Source organism: Chlamydotis macqueenii, chromosome 11 (genome assembly GCF_036417535.1).
Source record: "Chlamydotis macqueenii isolate bChlMac1 chromosome 11, bChlMac1.mat, whole genome shotgun sequence".
Lineage (NCBI taxonomy): Eukaryota > Metazoa > Chordata > Aves > Otidiformes > Otididae > Chlamydotis > Chlamydotis macqueenii.
In genome coordinates, this window is record NC_141566.1 from 22758899 (window position 1) to 22779515 (window position 20617).

Below are 20617 nucleotides of genomic sequence, written 5' to 3' on the forward strand. Positions count from 1 at the left end.
GCTCCACGAGCATTTATTTGTCAGGACAGGTTTGTCTCCACCTCAGACACCTGGAATTCTGCACCCTCTAAAAGGCAAGGGTCCCCTTAGCACACTCCTGCCTCACACTTCACAGACTGCAGCCTGTTTGCTTCCACACTAAGCTCCACCAGCAGTTTAGCTTTCTCCTCCTTCACTGCTGCCACGTTTGCCTTGACAAAACTGCCATTCCCACGATGAGGGAAGCACTCCCTGGCTTTTTCTGTCCCAAGCATAAACTCCAGCTCACACAGGACTAAGCCTTCGGCTTGGCTCACAGCAGTAATGCAGCGACAGCTCAACTCTGGAGGTAACTTCAGTAAAATGTATTTGAAGGAAAGGCAGCAAACCACATCACAGAACATCCCAGCATCCTTGTCCCTGTCGCACACAGAGCTGTGCTGGCGCTGAGGTGCAGCCCTTCACGTGCACAGACTGACAGAACCGCAACACAGGGAAGTCACCAGGATGCTCTGCAGCAGTGGGAAAAGCTTCTCCCAGCACAAGGTACAAGGTGCCCAGTATCGAAGCACATTGCGTGGGGTGCAAGAGCAGAAGGATGTGTCACCGCACGGCTGGCGGTGAGGCACAGTTGTTGTCATGGTCCTTGATGGAATGCTCTCAGACACTGCGACGTGTACTGCCCTGAATTTGCATCTGTCCAGTTACTCATCAAAAACAGCAATCCAAATCCAAATTAACATTTTCTCTTCTGTATTCTTATTTGATTCACAAAAATGCAAAGATTACCTTCCTTCTTCAGATTAGTTACTTTAAAGGCTCACAGTTTCTTGGGAGACAATTCCCAACTCATCTCTGGCAATGGAGCAAGACTGGGATCTGGCCCAAGTTCGTCTGCTGGGAAAGACCAAGTGGAGTTGTTCTAGAGAGAAGAAAATTGGGGAAGTCTCTCCTCTCCTTCTTGGGGAAAAGGAGTATTTTAGAAGGACCTTTTTACTCTTGTTACTTGTCTTCAGTCAGTTGAAAGGGTTCTCAGATCTTTCTTGGACGGACTACTTCTTTACCGAGTGCTGAGGAGGATACACGAAGAGGTCAGGGCTCCAGCTTTCCCTCCTTAGCTTCTAGAAGTCTAGTGTGCCATTGAAATGATGCCCCAAAATCTCTGCTGCAGACAACGACCCAGCCTCTGCTCCAAGCACACAGCCAGAAGTTCATACATAGCTTCTATAGCCCCGAATTCTTTTTAGACATGAGTTTGAATCCGTCATCCAGGATAGACCTCCGATTGCGCCTTAACCTCTTTTGTCTCTCGAGATAGATGACCACTCCCAGCAGGAAGCAGGTGACCAGGAAGAGCACCATTCCTACAACAGCTAGTGCGATGACTGTGGCTTCTACCTGCCCTTGAGCCAACTTAGCTCCAAAAAGCATGATCTTCTGGGAGTCATCCTTATCCTCAGATGGCACCTCTGAGAGACAAACAAGAAAATAGCTCCAATGAGAGCCAGAAACACCACAACCAAAAGGTTCCAAGAAATATAAAAAAGGAGCAAAAGAAACACCCAATGCAATCAAAGCAAGTCAAAGGAGACCCAGTTGCTATCCATCTAACACACCTCATCCCTGAGGTCACACAAATTCGAGAACAAACGGTTCTTTCCCTAATCCACTCCATCCCAGGACCTCACCGTGTCTCACAGCTACTCAGCCCAACGCCTGCTGTCCCCACTCGGGGGAAGGTGATCTGAGGTTTGGTGAGGAGCCAGTAACCGGGCTAGGAACAGACAAATGGAGACGAGAACGTGTGTCCAGGCCGGGGCTGATGCAAGTTCCCCACCCTGCTCCAAGCCACACTGCACATGGCTGTTGTCCCAACCGCCACTTTTCTGAGTGCTCTTGCTCAGTCACGCCGGTGGTGATTCCCTTAAGATCCTGAGCTCTCCTACACTTCTACGCAGAGGCAGCAGGAACCTTTTCAGAAAAGCAGCTATTTGCACAGGTAACAACTGCTGATCAAGGTTTTCACCCAGTGAACATAAACAGGCTGGTGCCCAAGTGTGGTATAAAACCAAGTTTAATATGGACTGACTCAGTCCCTTCAGCCCGTAATGTGCACGTTAATATTCCCTAAACCACAGTCATTGACACCCCGAGAAGGCAAGACAACTGATCTAAGGCGCCCCTTGGGTTTTGATTGAAAGGGGTAAGAAAAGTCACCTCCCATTGCAACACCCTCCTTTAAAACCCTTTGGGTCCCTGCCAGTTTCTAAGCTTGCCCTCTCCTCTGAAGGTTCGTCCATACATAGCAAGTACTACAGGCCATGAGGCCACTAAACTTTTTCACCTAACATGGTTGAACAGGCCTACCAAGCCCGGCTCCCTTATTCTTATCACCAGAGCACAGGCACTTGGAGGACAGATAAACCTGGAACGCTCCCCGTTACCCATCGGCAGCCAGGCCTCAGACCAACGCGTCTGCCCGGCCTGATGGAGGGGTGGCTGCAGGCGGTGGCTGCGCTCCTCCCTCGCTCGCAGATATCTACACCTCTGCACCGCTCAGAGATCTCCCTCCCTCCTCCGCCTCACACGGACACTGTCAGCAGTGCGACACACACCCTACCTGCATCGTAGTTTGCGACTTCAAGCACTGGCTCTGAAAGGAAACAAAAAGAGGGTGAGAAGGTGCTGGGCTGAACAGGTGGAGAGTCCAGAGTACGAGACGAGGCAATACTCTTAGTAAGGACAATTACTAGCTGACAGCTGAACATTGCTTCTCAGACATAAGCTAAAATAAAATTCATAATAATAACGTAGGCAATGTAAACCTCGGAAACCAATGTGCTGTTAATTCCAGCTGCAGGTATTACCATATTCAAAGCGAACATCTTTAGTTCTTAATATTAAGAACATTAATAGTACTTAAATAATTATCTTTTCAATTAACTGGCTGTTTATGGTATGTAAGAGAGTTCTAAGTGTGACGCAAACACTCAGAATTTAGCAGCAGTAGTAGAAAGCGCTGTGAGATGTTTTACGGTAACAACCAGTGGCAGCTCCCTACCTGGTCTGGGCAAAACTGTGAAGAGTATCTCCATGCCAGCATGGATGTGGTCAGACACATGGCAGTGAAGCAGCCATGTCCCAGGGTTCCCCACCAACATCTCCACCATTTCAAAAGTCCCAGGGAACAGATCCACAACATCTGCTCTGTAGCTTTTGCCATTCTGTCAAAGGGAAGGGAGGCTGTTAGCATGCAGGGCTCTGTACATCTTCTCAGAAAGAAAATTCTGGTCACTGGAGACCACTTCAGGGCTGCTAGTTTCTAAAAGCTAAAAAAGATTTCAAAGAGCAGCGCCAGGGCTGGTTGTAGCTGGGAAAGCAAACACAATCTGGTTATGCCTAATCCTAAAATGGGTTAAGCTAGACACACCAGCACAACACAGAGCTCAGTGAGTCAGATTTGGATGTGTAAAATCACATCCTTTTCCTTGTCGGGTGAAGCTGCTGTGAAGTCATCCCAGGATTTCAAGTCCATCAGAGTCAAGCAAAAGTGATGATATTGGTGGTCAGTCTCAGTTTTATCATCAGCAGGATATTCTTACCTTGTATATGAAGGTCTCGGCATGGAAGTGGACTGTGTGGATGTCAATCTCCTGACCCATTCCCAGCAGGTACCAGTTCACCCACTCACCCTGGAACATGGTCAGCCCAGGCAAGTTCGCGTAGAGCCTCCCATTGATGGCTGTGCAGGAAATAACACATAGACAGAGCAGGAAAGGCTGTTACTGACATGGAAAAGGTGCTGAATCATCTCAGGGGAAGAACATGCAGGGCAAGTTAGAAGCTACAAAGCTCATATAGCAACCAGTGCATCAGCAGTTAGTGTCTTCCACATGACAGTCCCCCAAAAGTTTGGCAGCCTCTCTCCAGCTCAACTACTTATCCACTCAGTTAACAGACAGAAGAAGTGAAGTAACTTGCATCCCAGGCCATGCTGTAGCTCAGCTGAAATAAAGCTCAAAAACTACCTCTTGCTGAAAACCTGCAGTCAGCCAGCAGAGATGGTTCTTTCTAGAAGTCAAGATGTGTAAAAATGGCCTTCTTAGCCCAACGACAGGGAAATATGTGTATATCTATATATACATAAATCTCTGAACAGTTTACTTGCTGAACAATGAAAACAGGTAAATCCTGCCAACAGCATCTCTGCCATTCTGTGTCTCATGCTGGTTGCACACATTATGCTGACCGCTTATAAAATCACTACATGGCAGAACTTTATTTCATAATCAGCACAGCAAGAAGGAATACTGCTTTGACTGCAAACGCAGGAAAAGGACAGAAAACAGTGAGTGATCCGAATCCGATGGCACACACACAGAAACTTTCTTGCTCAGATGACAATGCAGGGAATAAGATGGAAAGAGACATGATCTGAGCTCTGAGGGCACGAACAACGGTATTTTACTCCCAGATCTGTCATAGGCACTTGCTGTAGCTCAAAACAAACATCCAACTTCAGTGTTGGCTTTGCTAGCTATAATATTGAGTTAACAATTACAACAATGGCCATGTATATTTGGAGTTTCTTTGTATCATCTGTACAAAACCAGTAGTAATGATAGTACACATAACACAATTCTTCACTGTTCTTACCTCCACAACTGCCAAGGGACTTGTTTTCCTAAGAATACTTTAGATAGATCCAGATATAATATAGAGAAAAACTATCATAAATAATGTGTTAATTTAGAAAAATGTGTTCATCCTACTATGGTAGAAATACCTTTTTGGTAACCTGCTAAAACAACTGAGTCATGTACCGCAGCCACATAGCTCAGTCAATTAATTGGAAATGTAACATATTCTAATGGTCCTGAGACGAACAGAATGCAATTAGTCTGACACATTGACTTCACATTTGACTTCATTTCCTGTCCCAAGTGACTCAAACACATCAGAGATTAACCTCTCTGGCCCATATCTTGCTATTCCTCCTGACAGGGACAGCCATAACGATCAGCCTTCATTGTAGATCAAAGATCCGTGCCACGTACGCGCTGCAATATTGAGAACAACAGACAGTTTAATTCTGTTCGTGCCACTAACAACAGAGAAGGATGGGGGCGTTCACCAGGAGTCAGGCTCTTGGTTACTGGGCGGCTGACTATGTATAGAGGTTGCAGAATCAACATCAGCTTTATGTAGACAGTAACGGGTGCTCGGGTACCTAACAGGCATTACCATGCATTTTGTTGCTTTCCACAAATTTGCCATCCAGCAGGTTCATCTCCGTGTGATTTCCCTTACTGTAGCGTTCCACATTCTCCTCCAAGTACCAGGACTGATTTTCATCAAAAACCAGGAACAGCAGAGCAAACTCCCTCTTTACATCCTTCCTGATCCCATCAGACTGCAGAGCCCCTCTCCGGCAGATCTTCAGGGGTCCAACCAGACCGCTGTACATATCCTAATCAGAATGAAGGAGAAAAATCTCTGAGGCAAGGATCTTCTCACCCTCTCTTTTGCATGCAGTTCTTGGCCTTTCAGCAATCATATTTTCTGTTCCCTGCATCACAAACAAGCGGTGCTACTGTGTAAGTACTCTCATTGGTGAAAATCAGCTATCAAAGCACAAGAACAGAGATGACATGCGCTCTTATGAATGCAAATCCAGAAGTCATAAATATGAATGGTACCAAAGCATTCTGCACTCCGTGGCTGCAAAAACATCTGCAACTTGAGATGGGTTGAATGTGATGGTTTACTGCAGGATCCTCCAGGTTGTTTCCCTGTGCAATCAGTGCTATGACAATTGATCCTAACAATGCTCAAGTCCTCCTGCTTTATCCATGGGGCCTAATTTGGGGCAATTTCTGTCTTTCTTGATTAGCCCTATGGCTCTCACTAACAGAAACTGTGACTTACTGGGAGATGTTCTCATATCCTGCAAATAACTGAAGGAAGGTTAGTGTGAAGGAGACAGTGGAGTTGTTTTATGAAGGTTTGTGTTTGGGAAAAATAAGGACAAACACCAGGACAAATCTGGAGGATTTCCTCTCCCAGGAGAATGCTGGACGTGCCACCAGGTGGCTCTTCCACCTCTCGGCTGGGCCAGTCTCTAAATTGTATCCACTCACGTCGTTTTCCAGAGGGGGTGAAAAATTGGCCTGAGCTTTTCTGGTTCTAACTTCTATTGTACCTTTACTGGGTCCACCATGGAGTAGTAGATCCAAGGAACACAGGCTGAATCATTTGGCCCTGGACCAGATCTCTCGGGAACTTCCCATCGGTACGTCACAATGTCGCCTGAGTGAGAGAAGCACCGTTAACATCAGCATAACTCACTCGCCAGTCCACTGAGCAGCATGCAAAGCAACACAAAAAAAAGACAATCCTGTCTCCAAAGGGCAAATTCAATTCTGGTTTTATCGGACGTTGCATCTTCCTGCCCCAAACACTGAAAAGCAGGATGGAAGCTCCCCTCTCACAACAAAGCAGAGGGCTCACAGGATGCATACGCTATCTGGCATCAGCACAACTCTGTTCTGTCTGCCGCCTTTGAGGCTGGACCTGACCAAGGAAATTCCACCTCTCCAAGTACAGACGGAGTTTGAGATGATCTTTCCTCTCTATGATGTTCAAATTCATTTTTAAATTACAATTTTGCATATTAGCAATACATTTCAGAGCCCAGCTGTATTTCAGGGCCAAACTGAAAACCTCTTTGTTGTTTAGATAGCCTGTGCAAGTTGAAGAGGACCAAAAATTATCCAAATTGGCATCTGGACCGTGAAACAAATTTCTGATTTCATTCAGTGTCCTGCTTAAGGAAACCTGTCCTGCTATAGGCTAAAATTATCTTCGTAAGCCCACACAGGAGCACAGCTGAGGACCGCAGGGACTCACCAGGGTTTGCTACTTGCGGCTGTCCTATCTCCCTCTCCAGCACCCCATGTGCATGAATGGAGTAGGGCCGTGTGGCGTTGTTCTTAAACACGATGTTGAGAATATCTCCCACTTCTGCCCACAGAAAAGGACCTTGGGATAGGAAGAAGATTAAGATTTGAGCCTAGGAAAAACTGTCAGCGTATCTCCTGATGATATCCCTAGCTCTCGCTCATCACCTTCTCCCCAGAGATATTCCTTTATAATATTTACAAACTTCCTCTCCCTCTTTTCTACCTTATCTCTACTTCCCAAAAAGACAGTGGGAGGCCAGTCCCAATTGACGTAAGTCTTAGAAAACCAGACTGTGAGCTTCACAATGAGGGAAATGAAGGTTGTTAGGCATTTTAACTGTACCCAGTACATCTAAGGCTTGATTTCTGAATACTGCTCTGCTAAATTTCACAAGATCTTGATCATGCCTTGCTGCTCATTTGAAAAAATGTGGTAATATTCAATTTGGCCCAACAGTGTCACAAATCAGCGCTGCAGCCTATTTTGAATGGCATATACTGCCTCAGCCTTGCTGCTCTGGCACCGCTTACAGTCCTGGGTTCATAACACAGAGCTGCGTCTCTGCAGACTTCCACCGGTCATTGGAACATGCTCCTCTGGTTCCCAAAGCTGGCCTGCTTTTGCCCCAAAGGTGTTTCTCTCACAGCTACTGACTTTCACCTACATCCCAGACTGGTCTCTAGAAGTCAGAAGTTATTTCTGTTCTGCATTCAGAGAAACACAGGTGTGAAAAATGCTTGGCCTGAGACATGAAAGGCAGTTGGTACAAAAGCAGGCAGAACTCAGTCTTGTCTCCTACAAGCCGCATTCAGGACCCTCTTTACTGCTGTCTCCAAAGCTGGCAGACCTGGATATGTGACAGTCTGAATTTCTCATCACTTGCATACACAGCAGATGCCTAAATATCTAGGAGGCCTTCAGGTTACAGCCCTTGGCCACTGAAGCTCAGAGTCCAAGTCTCATCCCTATGTGGGTGGAAGATGTACCCTCTGCACACATCCTTACCTAGTATCCCCAGGTGTTCATCACCATTTTTCCTGGCCTTGGGGGTCTGGAAAGTCCCATCGGTGTACTCCCTGTAAACTGCCTTCTTGTACCTGGAACCGAGCAGTCCGTTCTCGTTGCTCAAAAACACATCGGCGTAGCTGAGAAATGCAGAATGAATGCTGAGATACCCAATAAGTTCATGGGGAATAAACGGCTACCTTGTGGCAGGGGGGACACTAGCTGAATGGGTTTCCCAGAGACCTGCTTTGGCTGCAAAGGTTGGCACAGTGACACTGTGGCTCCCGTCAGCGGCACCACCAGCAGTGACATATGCACCATGTCACAAGATGGCCCAGGTACCTGAACTAGCTTCACTGAGGTCTACCGAGAAACTCTGCCAAAGGCTTCCCCAGAAGGACGCTACCTCTCTGCAGAATGGTTGTGCCGTTCCCTCTCCCAGCTTCGGTCAGGCGCGTAGTCCCACACCACCTCCTCTGCCACAATGTAATACGTCCGCACCCCTCTGTACTGACGGGCAGGAGCAGGATCCCTTTTCCCACACTTGGAAACGGAGTAGTGTTCCCTCATCCCAGCCTGGTAATGATTGCTCGTCTGGCAGTAGATCTCAAAAATCCCTGAGGGAGGCAGCACGAACAAGGAAATCAGTTACTTTTAAAGATCCCAGGAAACAGCTGCTTCCCACGCAGAGCCAACACTGGTATGCATGTTGTGTGTATCTGTGTTTGTTTAGGGAGCTTGGTTGCCACAGGCTGAGATTAAAAGGGGTTGTTAGAGACACCAAGCAGGAATGGCACAACAAGGACCTACACAAAAATAATCTCAGAAGGCCTTCTTACACAATAACCAGCTTATTAGATGTGAAGAAACCAGTACAGTGACATAAGTGTGCTACTGCTGCCAGGACGCTGATTCAGTAAAAGCTCTAGCCTGGGAATGCCAAAGAGGAGATGACCAGCAGCTGCGGCAATCACACTGTGTGAATGAGATGAGGTATTGTATGCCTGTCCCCAACTGGGAAGACTAGGGTCCATCATAAACACGAATCTCCACAAGCCATGGACAGGCGACCTAAGCTCTGCTACTTTATTCTGAAAGACATGTTTGCATGTTTTCATGGGTCACATGAAAGGCAGCAACGTCCACCAGGGCTGTTACTACAAATATTTAATGGGAAGCGGCAGCCTAGAGAACCCATCTAGGACAATACAGGACAAGATCCTCTATCTCCTGCTCTTCTGCAGAATCAGAGGCAAAGAGAGGAGCTGTGGCCTCGTAAATGGGATCAAACAGGATCTGAAGCACAGCTCACCCTGTAACACCTAAGAGTTCACACTGTGATAAAGAACCAGTCACAGGAGCAAATATGACAAAGGGGACTTTTCCTGCTGCTGAGTCAGACGTGCAGGCACTTACCTTTGTTATCAGGTTGCATGAAGGCAGTAGCAAATGTGTGGGGGAACAGACTGGCTGAATCTCTCCGCATCCCATTCATCTGCAGGGTGTTTCCCTGAAACACAGCTCCGTGCACATCTGCTTCACTGCCCAAGCCCAGAAGGTGCCAGGACACATTGTCTCCTTCACACACATTCAGCCCAGGCAAGTTACCAAACATAAGTCCATTGATGGCTGCAAAGGGGAAAACAGTTAACTCTCTGCAGGTAGATACCTGGCAAGAGATTAGTTCTGTGCATACACTTTGATGGCCTGCCAGCAGAAACGTAGCTGGCTTGTAACTCACCCCTGAATACACTCAGGACACGCTTCCCGAGACAGCTGTACTCCTCATCCCACGTCCCACCCGCTGCCTCCAGCCTGCCTTGATTTTAGGCCAACACAACACAGCCACTGCAGCTCCCCAGCTCAGCCTTTAAGTGAACACCGCCCCGTACTTTGCAGGTTCATTCCCGGCACACAGACCAGCACCAGGCCATACCATGCATCCTGTTTGATTCCACGAAGCCATCGTCCTTTTTCACAGAAGCCTCTTCCATCCTCAAATAGTACTTTATGTTTGCATTTAAATACCAGCTGAGGTTCTCGTCAAACACACTGAAGAGCAGGTAAAATTCTTTGTCAATCCCTTTCTAAGATACAATCATAATGATGGCTGTTAATTTTTAAAATGCACTAATTAATTGTCCTTACAGTTAAAGCTGTTTTGCCTGGCTCTCATGTTGCCCTTTGTCTTAAAACTTGGCTCACTGAGGGCCAGGGCTCTGATCCCTTTACTCATGTTGAAAGTTCCTCTTTTGTTCCACAACAAGCACTAGTTGTGGATTTTCCATGATATTTCACATGAGTAAAGTGATTAAAATTCAGCCAAGCCTGGGAAGTCATTGCCTCCTTCCCCCACCATTCCTGCATGTAGGTGTAGCTTCCACCGCGTGCCCAAATCAGACCTGAGATCAGAGCCCAGCCCACAAGGCAGGACGACGGCTACATTCCACCCCTCCTTCCTCCTACCACAGGCCTGGAATGGGGATTTTATTACCCTGAATCCTTGAAAATGTTAATTCTCCTAAGAAATACATTCCAAAGCGTGGTGTGTTTCCCCACTGAAAGAACATCCCCGCTGTTGCCCAGATTCTCGTTCTGGTACCAGCTTCCTCAGCCGTACCCAGGAAGACGCCCTGCAGAGAAGGCTGAGCAATTCCCAGTCCATGGCACATGGGTGCACGAGGGGTGGCCGTGCACCGTTCCCAATTAAGCATTCATTAAAGGGTTGCCTAAGAGTGTGGAGCAAGAACTGCTGCCCCAGGTGATCTTTCCCTGTCCTGCCTTTCCAAACAAGTCTGTCTCTGCTCTGTTTACACCCTTCCAATACCTGCAATTGTTTTACCATTATCCCAGCTCTTTCATGTAGTGGCCTGTATATATTCACAATCCTCTGTGCTCACAAGATTCGCATTCCCCCAGCTGTTTTCAGACTCCTCAGCCACCCCCTGGTCTACACCGCAAGGGAGGCAGGATGGCACGAGATTGTTCTTCTGTCACCTGTTTTTCACAGTAAGGCTCTGCTAATCTGTCTCTCTCTTTCCCAGTATATTAATTTACTGTCTTCCCTAGACTTACTGCCACGAGTAGACTATCCCTGAGTGAAATTCCAAGAGGAAGTTCTGCTCGCCTCTCAGATTTCACCTCACTTTCATCAAAAGCATAAAGACTGACATGGATTTTCACATGCTTTTTTTGTAGCCAGCTCTGCTTGAAAATGAACTGATCTTGCAGAAGAAATGAGGCTTACCCAACCTCAAAGCCTTATATCACTCTAGCAAACCATCTGTAAGTGAAAATGTCTTTGCAATGCTTCTGAGACTGCAATGAATACTCCACATGGCGCTGAAAGCAGGCTGCTCTGCAAGTCTCAGGACAAAAGTTACGTATAAGTCACATCCAAAGTACAGCTGTTCAGGCAAGTTTGTCTGTGAGGTTTAAAGCAGAGCCCAGAAACCATTCCACAGACAGCGGCAGCCCTAGGGAGCCCAGAACGCTAGCAATTCCTACATGGCACCAGCTGTCCCCATATTAACCTGCCTTGCGGCTGTGATTCAACTCTCCTGGACTCACACTACTGTATCTTTGTTTTTGTTATGTTCCTTAATGTTTTGCTGATGCTTCCTTTCTCTGGAAGAAAACAACCCGGTAAGAGGGTGGCAGGAAAATCCCTTTTACCTGTTTGTTGTTGTGATCCAAAGTGCCTGGCTTGCAGATGACCAGAGGCCCTACTAGGCCCGAGCTGGGGTCTTTGACAGGATTTGCAGCGGAGCTGTACATCCAGGTCAGGCAGGGAGGGTCGCTGGACATGGGCCCAACGTGCTTCGGCACAGTCCAGCGGTATGTGAAGTTGTGCAGTGGTGCAACAGAAATGCCGTTCTGGGACAGACCTTTAAAACAGGGATTGGCACGGTTACTCCCAAGGTCCCTGAACAAACTTGGTTACATCTCCTCACCGGCTACATTCCTACTGGGCTTTACTTCATTCGTGTCACTAAAATACCCGGGATCTCCAAGATGTGATGTGGGCGTGTTTATAAGGCACACAGGGAGCAGCTCTCAGTACCATGTGAATTCCCCCGATGCCATGGCAGATGGGAAATAACAAAGTGGATCCAGCTGCATCTGGGGAGATGGGAGCTGGAAGCATGTACGCCCCTGATACCCTCCCTGGGCAGCAGTTCACTGGGAAGTCTCCTTCATCAAGGCCTCAGCAGGCTTAGAGGAAAACAGTGGCTTCCACCCACAGGACATCCAGGCCTTCCCAGCTGCAGAAACTGGCCAGCACAGAGAAGGTATGGACTGTGGAGCCCACCACCCGCACTGGTGTTTAATTACTCGAGAAAAAGGAGCCACAAACCATCATGGTACCACATCCCTTCCCACGCCTTCCCATAGGACACTCCGTGAGGCTGGATGCTGAAAGGCCAGGAGGCTTTGTTAACAAACATCACCAGGATGGTGTCTCCAACTTCAGCTTTGATCACTGGACCTACACAAATAGCAGAGAGAGCACATCAGCAGCAGGGCAACCCTCTGGATGATGAGGCAAACCAAAGGAGCCAAGGTCCCCTTTCACCCAGGCTGAGGGAGCAGAAGAGGCAGAGGAAAGGTGCATGGAAAAGGTGCAGAGGAAAGCTCTACATGTCGGCACCACCTAAGACCATTCATCCTTTTGGGTCTGCAGAAGAACTCAGAGAGGCTTCAGGCCTTCACAGTCCTGACAGTTACACTGATCTCTCCTATGCAGAACTGCACCATTTAACTTCTATTCAGCTGCTTATACTTCTTTTTGGCCTCTCTCCACTATTCTCTCCCCCCTCCCACTCTGTACTTTAATCCATGTGCTCTTGCCTTCTGTGGCTCTGCTGGGATTGCTGTTGCTAATTTCTGATGTCACAAGATTATTACTCACTGCTGATGCAGGAAATTGGACCACACCCATATGCTTCTACCACGTACGTCATGCCTTCATACGTGATTCATTTGCCTCTGCAGACTCCCCATCTTCTTCTCTCACCTTTCTTCACCATCCTCCCTGTTACCTGGCTATAACAGAGAGGGCACCCACTCAGGAGAGGAAGCTTTCTGTGAGAAAGCGGGGTTTGTCACATGCCCTGAAGACGCTCAGTCAAAAACACGTAACTAGGGATTATTACTGTGTCCTGTTCAGCTCTAGCTACAAATACTACAGTGTGTCCCTCAGCCCTTACTACCAAACTGATGACTGTCCCAGCAGAAAAGTGATTCTGTCTGTTCTGCCAATCCACACCCTAGGTCTGTCCCCCTCGCTCTCAGATGTAGCTGCTGTTAAACACGTCCCTGCACTACTCACTGCACCGTGGAACGGGAGGGCAGTTACAGCTGACCAGTACTCTTGACATCAGCATCGTTTTCACTGACGCTGAAAGAGAATTTGTGTTGCTGGATGATTCCTACCGAGTATCCCAAGGTGCTTCTCTTCTTCTGATTGCTGTTTTTCCTCACGGAAGCTCTCATCAGTGTACTCCACATACTTTGCCTTCCAATAGACTCCCCCAATTCGGTAGGTGCTACGCTTAAAAAACTGCTCAGCAGGGCTAAATGCAAAAAGCGAACGTCAGGTCATTTCTATGAAAATCAGCCCTGTTCTTCTCCTGCTCCCTCCCCACACCCCTCTGGCAATGCCAGCAGCACCTCCAAATCAAGCCGCTTTTCAGACAAAGACAGCACCTCTGGTTTGGAACAAGCGCAGCTCATCTCTGCGAAACATTTTTGCCCTGCAGACCCATCTACCCACTGTGTGCAGGGAGCCCTCTCCCAGCCAAAACAGCTGGGCTGGACGGCACAGGTCTGAACAGCATCTCCATATGAGGTGTGCAAAAGATGGCAGTGGACACAGCTGTAGTGCAGTCAGTGGAAAGGCAGTGCTACACGGAGTTCTTCAGAGGCCAGGGGACAGCCCAGGGGACAACTAACTGCAATCATAACTGAAAATAACTCTCACACAACAGCTGTAAAGAGAGATTAATTTCCTCTGCCAACCCCCTCTCCAAACACACAGACAGATGTAACATGCCTTGCGGGAGAGGCAGCTTAGTTACAAGGCCAGCTCCCAGGTCTAAGGACCTTTCAGTTCTAAGGTCTGTCGGAGAGTTGTGCATGGCTTTGGGTAAATCATTAACCGCTCTGCATTTCTACTTCTCCATCTGGAAGAGGTATGTCCTCCCAACAGCTTCCCAGGGAAGGGAATGGAGGAGAAGGAATGTCTTTCGTTCTGTTAGCCAAAGTCTGAAGGGGAAACCACCCACCAACTGCTATCGCAACCATCTGATACGTGGGCTGGAAGGCTGTCATCGAGGTCACTGCATTTGGTTTCCTAGAAATTGCTTGCTGCAGCAAGGCTACACCGAAGCAGATCCGCAGGCTTGCTCTGCCACCCTGTGTCTGCTGCAAGATGTGCCTTCTTGACATAGGGATGTGCCTCCATCAGATAAACCGATCTGTCCCTAGGTCAGGCACAGCAAACAGAAACGAAGCCCAGAGACAAATGTGGCAGCTCATGTTCTACACAAGCTGGGACTCCTGGAATCTGCAGGTAAGGCTGTGAACCCAGTACGCTCTCAGTACAGCCTAGCTACAGCAGCCTGCCTTTTCAGATGGGGTGATCTGCCTTCCCAGGAAACACACTCCGTGAATTGCAGGCATGCATTCCCACATGAAAGAAATTCCATATTTTCCTTAGCAGCCTCCCGAGACAGACCAGAGCCCCAGACACTGCCTTAGCCCATCAGCCTCTTGCTTACCTGCCTGCCTCGCTCAGCCGTTTCCCACTGCTTTGATCGAGCCCTGAAGGTCCGTAGTCCCACTGCACTTCCTTTGCAGCTATGTAGTATTTCCGAACTCTCCCTTCCAGGGCGGATGCTGGAGCTTGCCGAGAACAGGGACGGACTTCATAGAGTGCTGCCATCCCAGCTGTCCAAGACATGGCGGAGGACACACATGCTTAACCCCTCTCAGCCAGTTTGACCGGGCAACAACACAGTCCCACCTTCCTACCATGAACTGGCCATCCCTGTTGTCCCAAAAGGCACACGGCTTAGAGAAGGTGATTAGGTGGTTCCCACAGCAAGGAGTTTTTTGTGTTAGTGAGCAGAGCCTCTTACCGTAGATACTGGATGCTATGGAAGTACGGACAGAAAGTGAATAGAGCCTTCTGGTGTCCTCAGATGTACACACAAGTGCCTCTTACTGTGACCAGAGCTCTCAAGGCACTGCCTCATCTTAGCTTTCGGCTGTGCCAAACTTATTGTCTTCACCACTGATCAACATGGAACATCACACAGTGGTACAGGTCATCCCCAGAAAGTCTAGACTGCACATTAACAATCAATCCACCCCAATTTATACAGGATAAGGAATAACTCAGTTCACCTAGGGGCATTGTTAGGGGTGATGCTGCCCAAGACACCGTTCCCTACTACACTGTACGTCACAGGACCACACTGGGAGAAAAAAAGAGACTGTGGAGTGCAGGACACACTCCAACCTCTGCCTTACCTTGTATGTGATCATTGATCTGACAGCTCAGCAGCCATCTCCCAGGGTTACTGGGGATCATGTCTGCTGTAACAAAAGTGGCTGGGAAGAGGCTGGCCACATCTGTCCTATGGCCTCGAATATTGAGCGTTTCTCCATGGAAGTAGGCTGTATGAACATCAATTTCATTGCCCATCCCGAAGAGGTGCCATGAAACGTAATCCCCAGCACACATCGTCATCTCAGGGAGGTTCCCAAACACATAACCATTGATAGCTGCAAAACCAAGCAAGCCCAAGTCAGGGATTAGAAAAGGAGCCATCAGAGCTTCTGCTAGCAGTCACAATACAGACACGTTTGGAGGATGGACCTAACCAGAACCCATCCTCCTCTTCTTGTTCTGGAGAGCCCAGCTCCGCAACTCATTCCTAAAATGAAGTGTATTCAAAATCTCCAGACAACTACCAAAGGCTCACTCAAGCCAAAGACTAAATCAAAATAACACTTCTTTTTCCTGGAGTTGTTGCACTGGCCCTGCGATATTGTTTGCTTAGCACATGATCTCAGAGCCTGCTGTCTCCCTTCTCCCCTCTGCCCGCACCCTGGCATACAACAGCAGAAAGCGCGTTTCAAGATACCGGGGCACTGACACCCTGGAGTGTCCAGACAGAGTCAGTGGCTTTACAAAGGTGACACTGACCATGCATTTTGTTGCTCTCTTGGAATTCCTCCTCTTCTTTGTCTACGGAGCCTGGATCTGTGCAGAATGATGCTATGTTCTCATCCAGGTACCAGCTTAGGTTCTCATCCACCACACTGAACATCAGAAAGAAATCAATGTCCACATCCTGGCGTCTTTGAGAACTGCCAGTCAGTATCCCTAGGGTGAAAGAAAAGCTGAACGAATACCCACCCATGCGGAAAAGCTGACATCAGTCAAAGGATTAAAACACCAACAAAAGAGTAACTCTGATCACACAAATAGAGACAGATGCTTTCCCCACCATCCTAGCACAGCTCATTGCAGACCTCTAACAAACTCACTCTTCTCTACTATATTTCTGCTAACATGTTTCTCACTCCCAAGCAGCTCTGCCGCCGCATGGCTGAACTGCCACACCTTCAGTGTTCTTACTCCTTCTGAAATCAAACGGTCCCCATTTTTTTTAATACCCAAACTAAGCCTTGGACAAGATTCCTGCTTTTAACGTGAATTCAAACTGCTGTCTCAGATCAAGAGCCCTACAAGCTCTCCTGCCCAGCCACCAAGAGATAAAGACAACATAATGACCAGAACCCAGCTAGAACACTGCTACTGTCTTTTCCAATCATGCTGCGTTTTCCCGTGAAGCTGGGAGCTGCCCACTGGAGTATCTACTCATCCTATCCTTGCTCAAGTCACCACAAAACCTTCACAGTATGAAACTGCAGCCCTCAGCTGCTTTCTTTTGGAGTTTTTACCTTTTTTGCATGTAAGTAATGGCCCAATTAATCCAGATGCAATGTCCTTTGGTGCATCAATATGAGAGTGGTAGATCCAGGTCAAGCAGTTTGGGTCATCAGCAGTTGGGCTGTGATCTTCAGGAACTGTCCACGTGTAAGTGTAATTCCCTCCTGGGAAAACAGCATCATCCTTCTTCTGATCCTGGGGGGACATATCGGGATACAGGGATCCTAGAACAATTGAGCAATCACAACATCTATTCAAGAAGAGCAGAGACGTCCACACACGTAACCTTACACTGAGCGCTCTCACTCACTGGAGAGCTGCACATATACACTTGGGTAGCAGATTTCAAAACTCACCATCCCAAGGCTGAAACGGTGTTTAATCATCATTCTCTCAAAGAGAAACTGAGGCACAGAGCCACTCTAAGGCTACTTGCCCAGTAAACAGGTCAGCACAGAGTCAGAAAGATGATTCCCATTCTGCCTATTGCTACTTGGCCTTCAACTCTGCAGTGTGCCAGTCAGCCTCTCTACAGTCTCTGGAGCTGCTTCAAACAGCAGTTCTTTGGTCTCGTACTTCACCCCTCTTGTGAACTCCCTGAGCTCATCACACTCACGACTCTTACACTACAGCACTTCACATTCTGCACCACTCTCCCACTAGCAGCTTTGGAGATTCTTCTAAAATCCAAAAATCTGGGCTGGGTAATGTAATCCTGTAATCCAGGCCCATGAACCTGCTAACCCAACGTCAGGCGACCTCACTCAGTGCAGCTGCTTTCCAGCAATACAGTGGTGGGCTAACCGAGTCTGTGGCTTTACAGACATCTCTCCTCGGTGCACACACCCAAGTTCCCCGCGAGAAAAATCTGCCTCCTTTACGGCAGTGGCTCATTTACCTTCAGAGTCCTTTTCGTAGAAAACACCATGAGGGTGGATTGTATATGGTCGACTAGCAAAATTTTTTAGGTGTACTTTAATGGTATCCCCCACTTCTGCTCGGATGACAGGCCCAAGGAACCCCAGCCAGCCAGGTTTGGGAATCTCGGTGGTGTACGTGGAGTCTGTGTACTGCTTATAGACAGATTTCTTGTATGTGCTTCCCACTCTGTCTTTGCCAGGCTGGAGGAATGTGGAGGCCTTACTGTTAAATTCAGAAGAGGGAAAGGCACCATGAGTCATGCATTATATAATACAGCTGGCCGATAACGCAGTAGAGTGACGATGACACACAGCTTTCCCAAGTAAGCCCAAAGCTTTGGTGTTACAGAGGACCGCCTGTGCTCTACCCCAGCATGCTCCAATCCCTCCGTGAACTTCCTCCTCCCACACCTCTGACTGCTGTGACACAGGTAGCGCAGCCTGCTTAAGAAGCAGCCAGCACTGGCCATTAGCCTTGTCTGCCTTCTGAGAGCATGAAACACAACACCGGACACCAGCACATTAACAGCTTGGTGAGCCTGGGACCGCAGCCACAAACACGGCCAGACGCCTGCCGCCCCGCATGGCCACGGCCTCGTCCGCGCTTCCTCAGGAACAGGCACAAAGCGCGCCCCTGAACTGTGCCGTGCAAACAAGGGATGGGAAGGATGGTGCCTCTCTGACAACCACACGTTGGGGACGCAGGGAAGACAAGCCCTTCTCATGTCTTCTTCGGCCTTCATTGGCCTTCCAGAAACTCATTTCAATGCCTTTGTGGCATTTGCAGCTAAATCACAAGGGGGGCAAAAAAACCCCACAAAGTCTAAGAGATCCTTCTCTGCTTAACAGATTCTGAATTACTTGTAGCATGGCAGACAAGTCAGGCAGGTATGCAACCAGCTTCCAGAGTTAAAACCTCATATAGGTACTAAAGTTCAACTCATGAGTACATTTGCTCTTTATGGATAATTCTTAGTAGATAAGAGATGAATCATGGTCCAGGTACCAGTGGGACCAGCCTAAATGAGAGCTGAAGTTACTCCCCACATCCCCCTCAGTGTCAGTCACCCTTCAGTAATACAGGTAGCCCTGAGATGCAAACTCTAACGCCTATCTCCAGAAGATGAACAGTTGAGACCAAAACATGAAGCATCGCCCTTGTCATTCAAAATTGTGAAGGGCTGGGCTCTAACTCTACAATCTAGATCTCATCCCTTTGTAAAGTCACCCCTGTAGCAAAGTAACAGATCATTCATATTTCATTTTGCAGATATGCTTCTTTTTTCCCCCCACATAATCCATTTCTTCCCAACCAAAAAAAAAAATCTTCAAGCATTTTACTACCTCTGTCATTCATATCAATATCACATCCTTTTCTTACTGCTAGCAATACGGTTTCTGCAATCATTGTACAAAGAAGTCCAATTAGCTAATTGTTTGCAGTGACAGAATAATTTTCAAATTGCTTTTAAGTTTAATGGCCTTGAATTCCATTTCCTTCTCTTCATGTATTATGAGAGAAAGCAAACAAAACCCACTGCATTCTTTATCGCTGCAGGAGTCAGTGCTAACATCTTTATTAATCCTGAATTTTGGGAGGTTGCCATTTCTGTGAGCTAGTTTAAGTCTATTCGGCATCTCCAGAGAACAGAGACTTTTCCACACTGAACTGACAGACCTTGATGTTTCTCTGTGAGCCCCTCCTACTCCTGCTGTGCTGTTTCTGGAAGATACGTACAAACCCGAGTGTGATTTGTTACAAGGAGTAAATGACTGGGGGCAGGTCTGCTATAGAAAACAAGGGAGGGGGCAGAAAGCACAAACGCCTTTAAAAAGCTGTGGAAAGCTATGCAAAAAAACCCCAAAAAACAAAAACCACCCACCCAAAAAAAAACCACCAAAGAAAAAGGTCTGGTGTTTTGAAAACTAAAACCAAAACTTGTTTTTGTAGTGACTCAAAGTAATTATTGCAGTTTCCAGATTTACTTTTGCAACAGAAACAAAAATGTTTTTCAAATAACCCCTAAAATTTCATGCAGAAAGTTCCATTAAGTCCAAGGCTTGAAATTCCATTTAAACAAAAACAAGCCGGCTCTGTGAAGTCATTTACACCAAGGTGAAAAGTCACCATGCCTCAGGATACACAAGCTGATCACCAGCTGGAACCAAGGAAAAATGAAACCCCAGGGCAGAGTATTGCGCAATCTGTTCTGATCGAGGGTGCTTGCACTTCCCTCCAGCATACACACACCCGTCACTGGATGCTCCATTAAACTGACGGTTCGTTTTCCCACCAATACAGTTCCTATGTTGCTACGATAAAACAAGTTAACCATTAAGCTCATAAAAATCAGACATCTGTCAGAAGGCGTCTCTTGCTTGCTTAGATGCCCCAGAATACTCGCACAAAATTACTCAGGAAATTACTATTTTAAGCCAGTAGCAGATTAAATTGTTAGAGAACCAAACATACGGGTTCTGTGCAATGCTTTGGTTAGCGAATACGTTCTTTCCTGTTGGAGCGTAGTTCCAGTCCAGCTCGCGGATCCCCAGGTAATAGACTCGGGTGACACCTCCAGCAAACGTGGGCGACAGCACATGGATGCAAAGCAGTAACAGCCAAAACAACCCCATCATAGCCTGAAGTGAAGGCTCCTTTGGAGGCTACACCTGTTTGGGAGAAAAGAAAAGCAAAGGTAATGAAACAGAAATAGAACATGAGCACGCGGTTTGGAGGTACTGGACATTCTGAGAGGGTGTGAAAAAACCAAGCAGAGGTCCTACG

The 20617-nt window shown here is 47.6% G+C and overlaps 1 protein-coding gene across 3 annotated transcripts; it reads right to left on the reverse strand.

Annotated features, from left to right (window-relative positions):
• On the reverse strand, positions 1–20502 carry HEPH (hephaestin). Of its 3 annotated transcripts, XM_086756283.1 has the most exons (21): positions 20306–20502; positions 17811–18055; positions 16924–17136; positions 16163–16342; positions 15484–15738; positions 14730–14898; positions 13384–13523; positions 12305–12436; positions 11623–11834; positions 9884–10034; positions 9364–9576; positions 8354–8564; positions 7948–8087; positions 6889–7020; positions 6182–6288; positions 5224–5449; positions 3582–3721; positions 3041–3203; positions 2600–2632; positions 1668–1753; positions 1309–1448 (listed from the first exon to the last, which is right to left on the reverse strand). In XM_086756283.1, the coding sequence occupies exons 1-20, from the start codon at positions 20467–20469 to the stop codon at positions 1680–1682; spliced, it is 3300 nt and encodes a 1099-aa protein (XP_086612409.1). In that variant the 5' UTR covers positions 20470–20502; the 3' UTR covers positions 1309–1448; positions 1668–1679. The 3 variants fall into 3 exon arrangements, with proteins under 3 accessions (XP_010123721.1, XP_086612410.1, XP_086612409.1); XM_010125419.2 differs by lacking the exon at positions 1668–1753 and having other exon boundaries at positions 1–1448; XM_086756284.1 differs by lacking the exons at positions 1668–1753; positions 20306–20502 and having other exon boundaries at positions 1–1448; positions 16924–17107; positions 17811–17986.
• Positions 20503–20617: the final 115 nt, after the last annotated feature.

What these genes read in the sequence shown, in the direction of transcription:
- HEPH (XM_010125419.2), bottom strand. Translation starts at nt 20,469, where the DNA reads ATGATGGGGTTGTTTTGGCTGTTACTGCTTTGCATCCATGTGCTGTCG. An exon ending in GAAGCACCTTGGGATACTCG is followed by an intron (nt 12,437 to 13,383) that starts GTAGGAATCATC and finishes CTATTTGTGTAG; the next exon opens with GTCCAGTGATCAAAGCTGAA. An exon ending in CATGCAACCTGATAACAAAG is followed by an intron (nt 8,565 to 9,363) that starts GTAAGTGCCTGC and finishes TGCCTCCCTCAG; the next exon opens with GGATTTTTGAGATCTACTGC.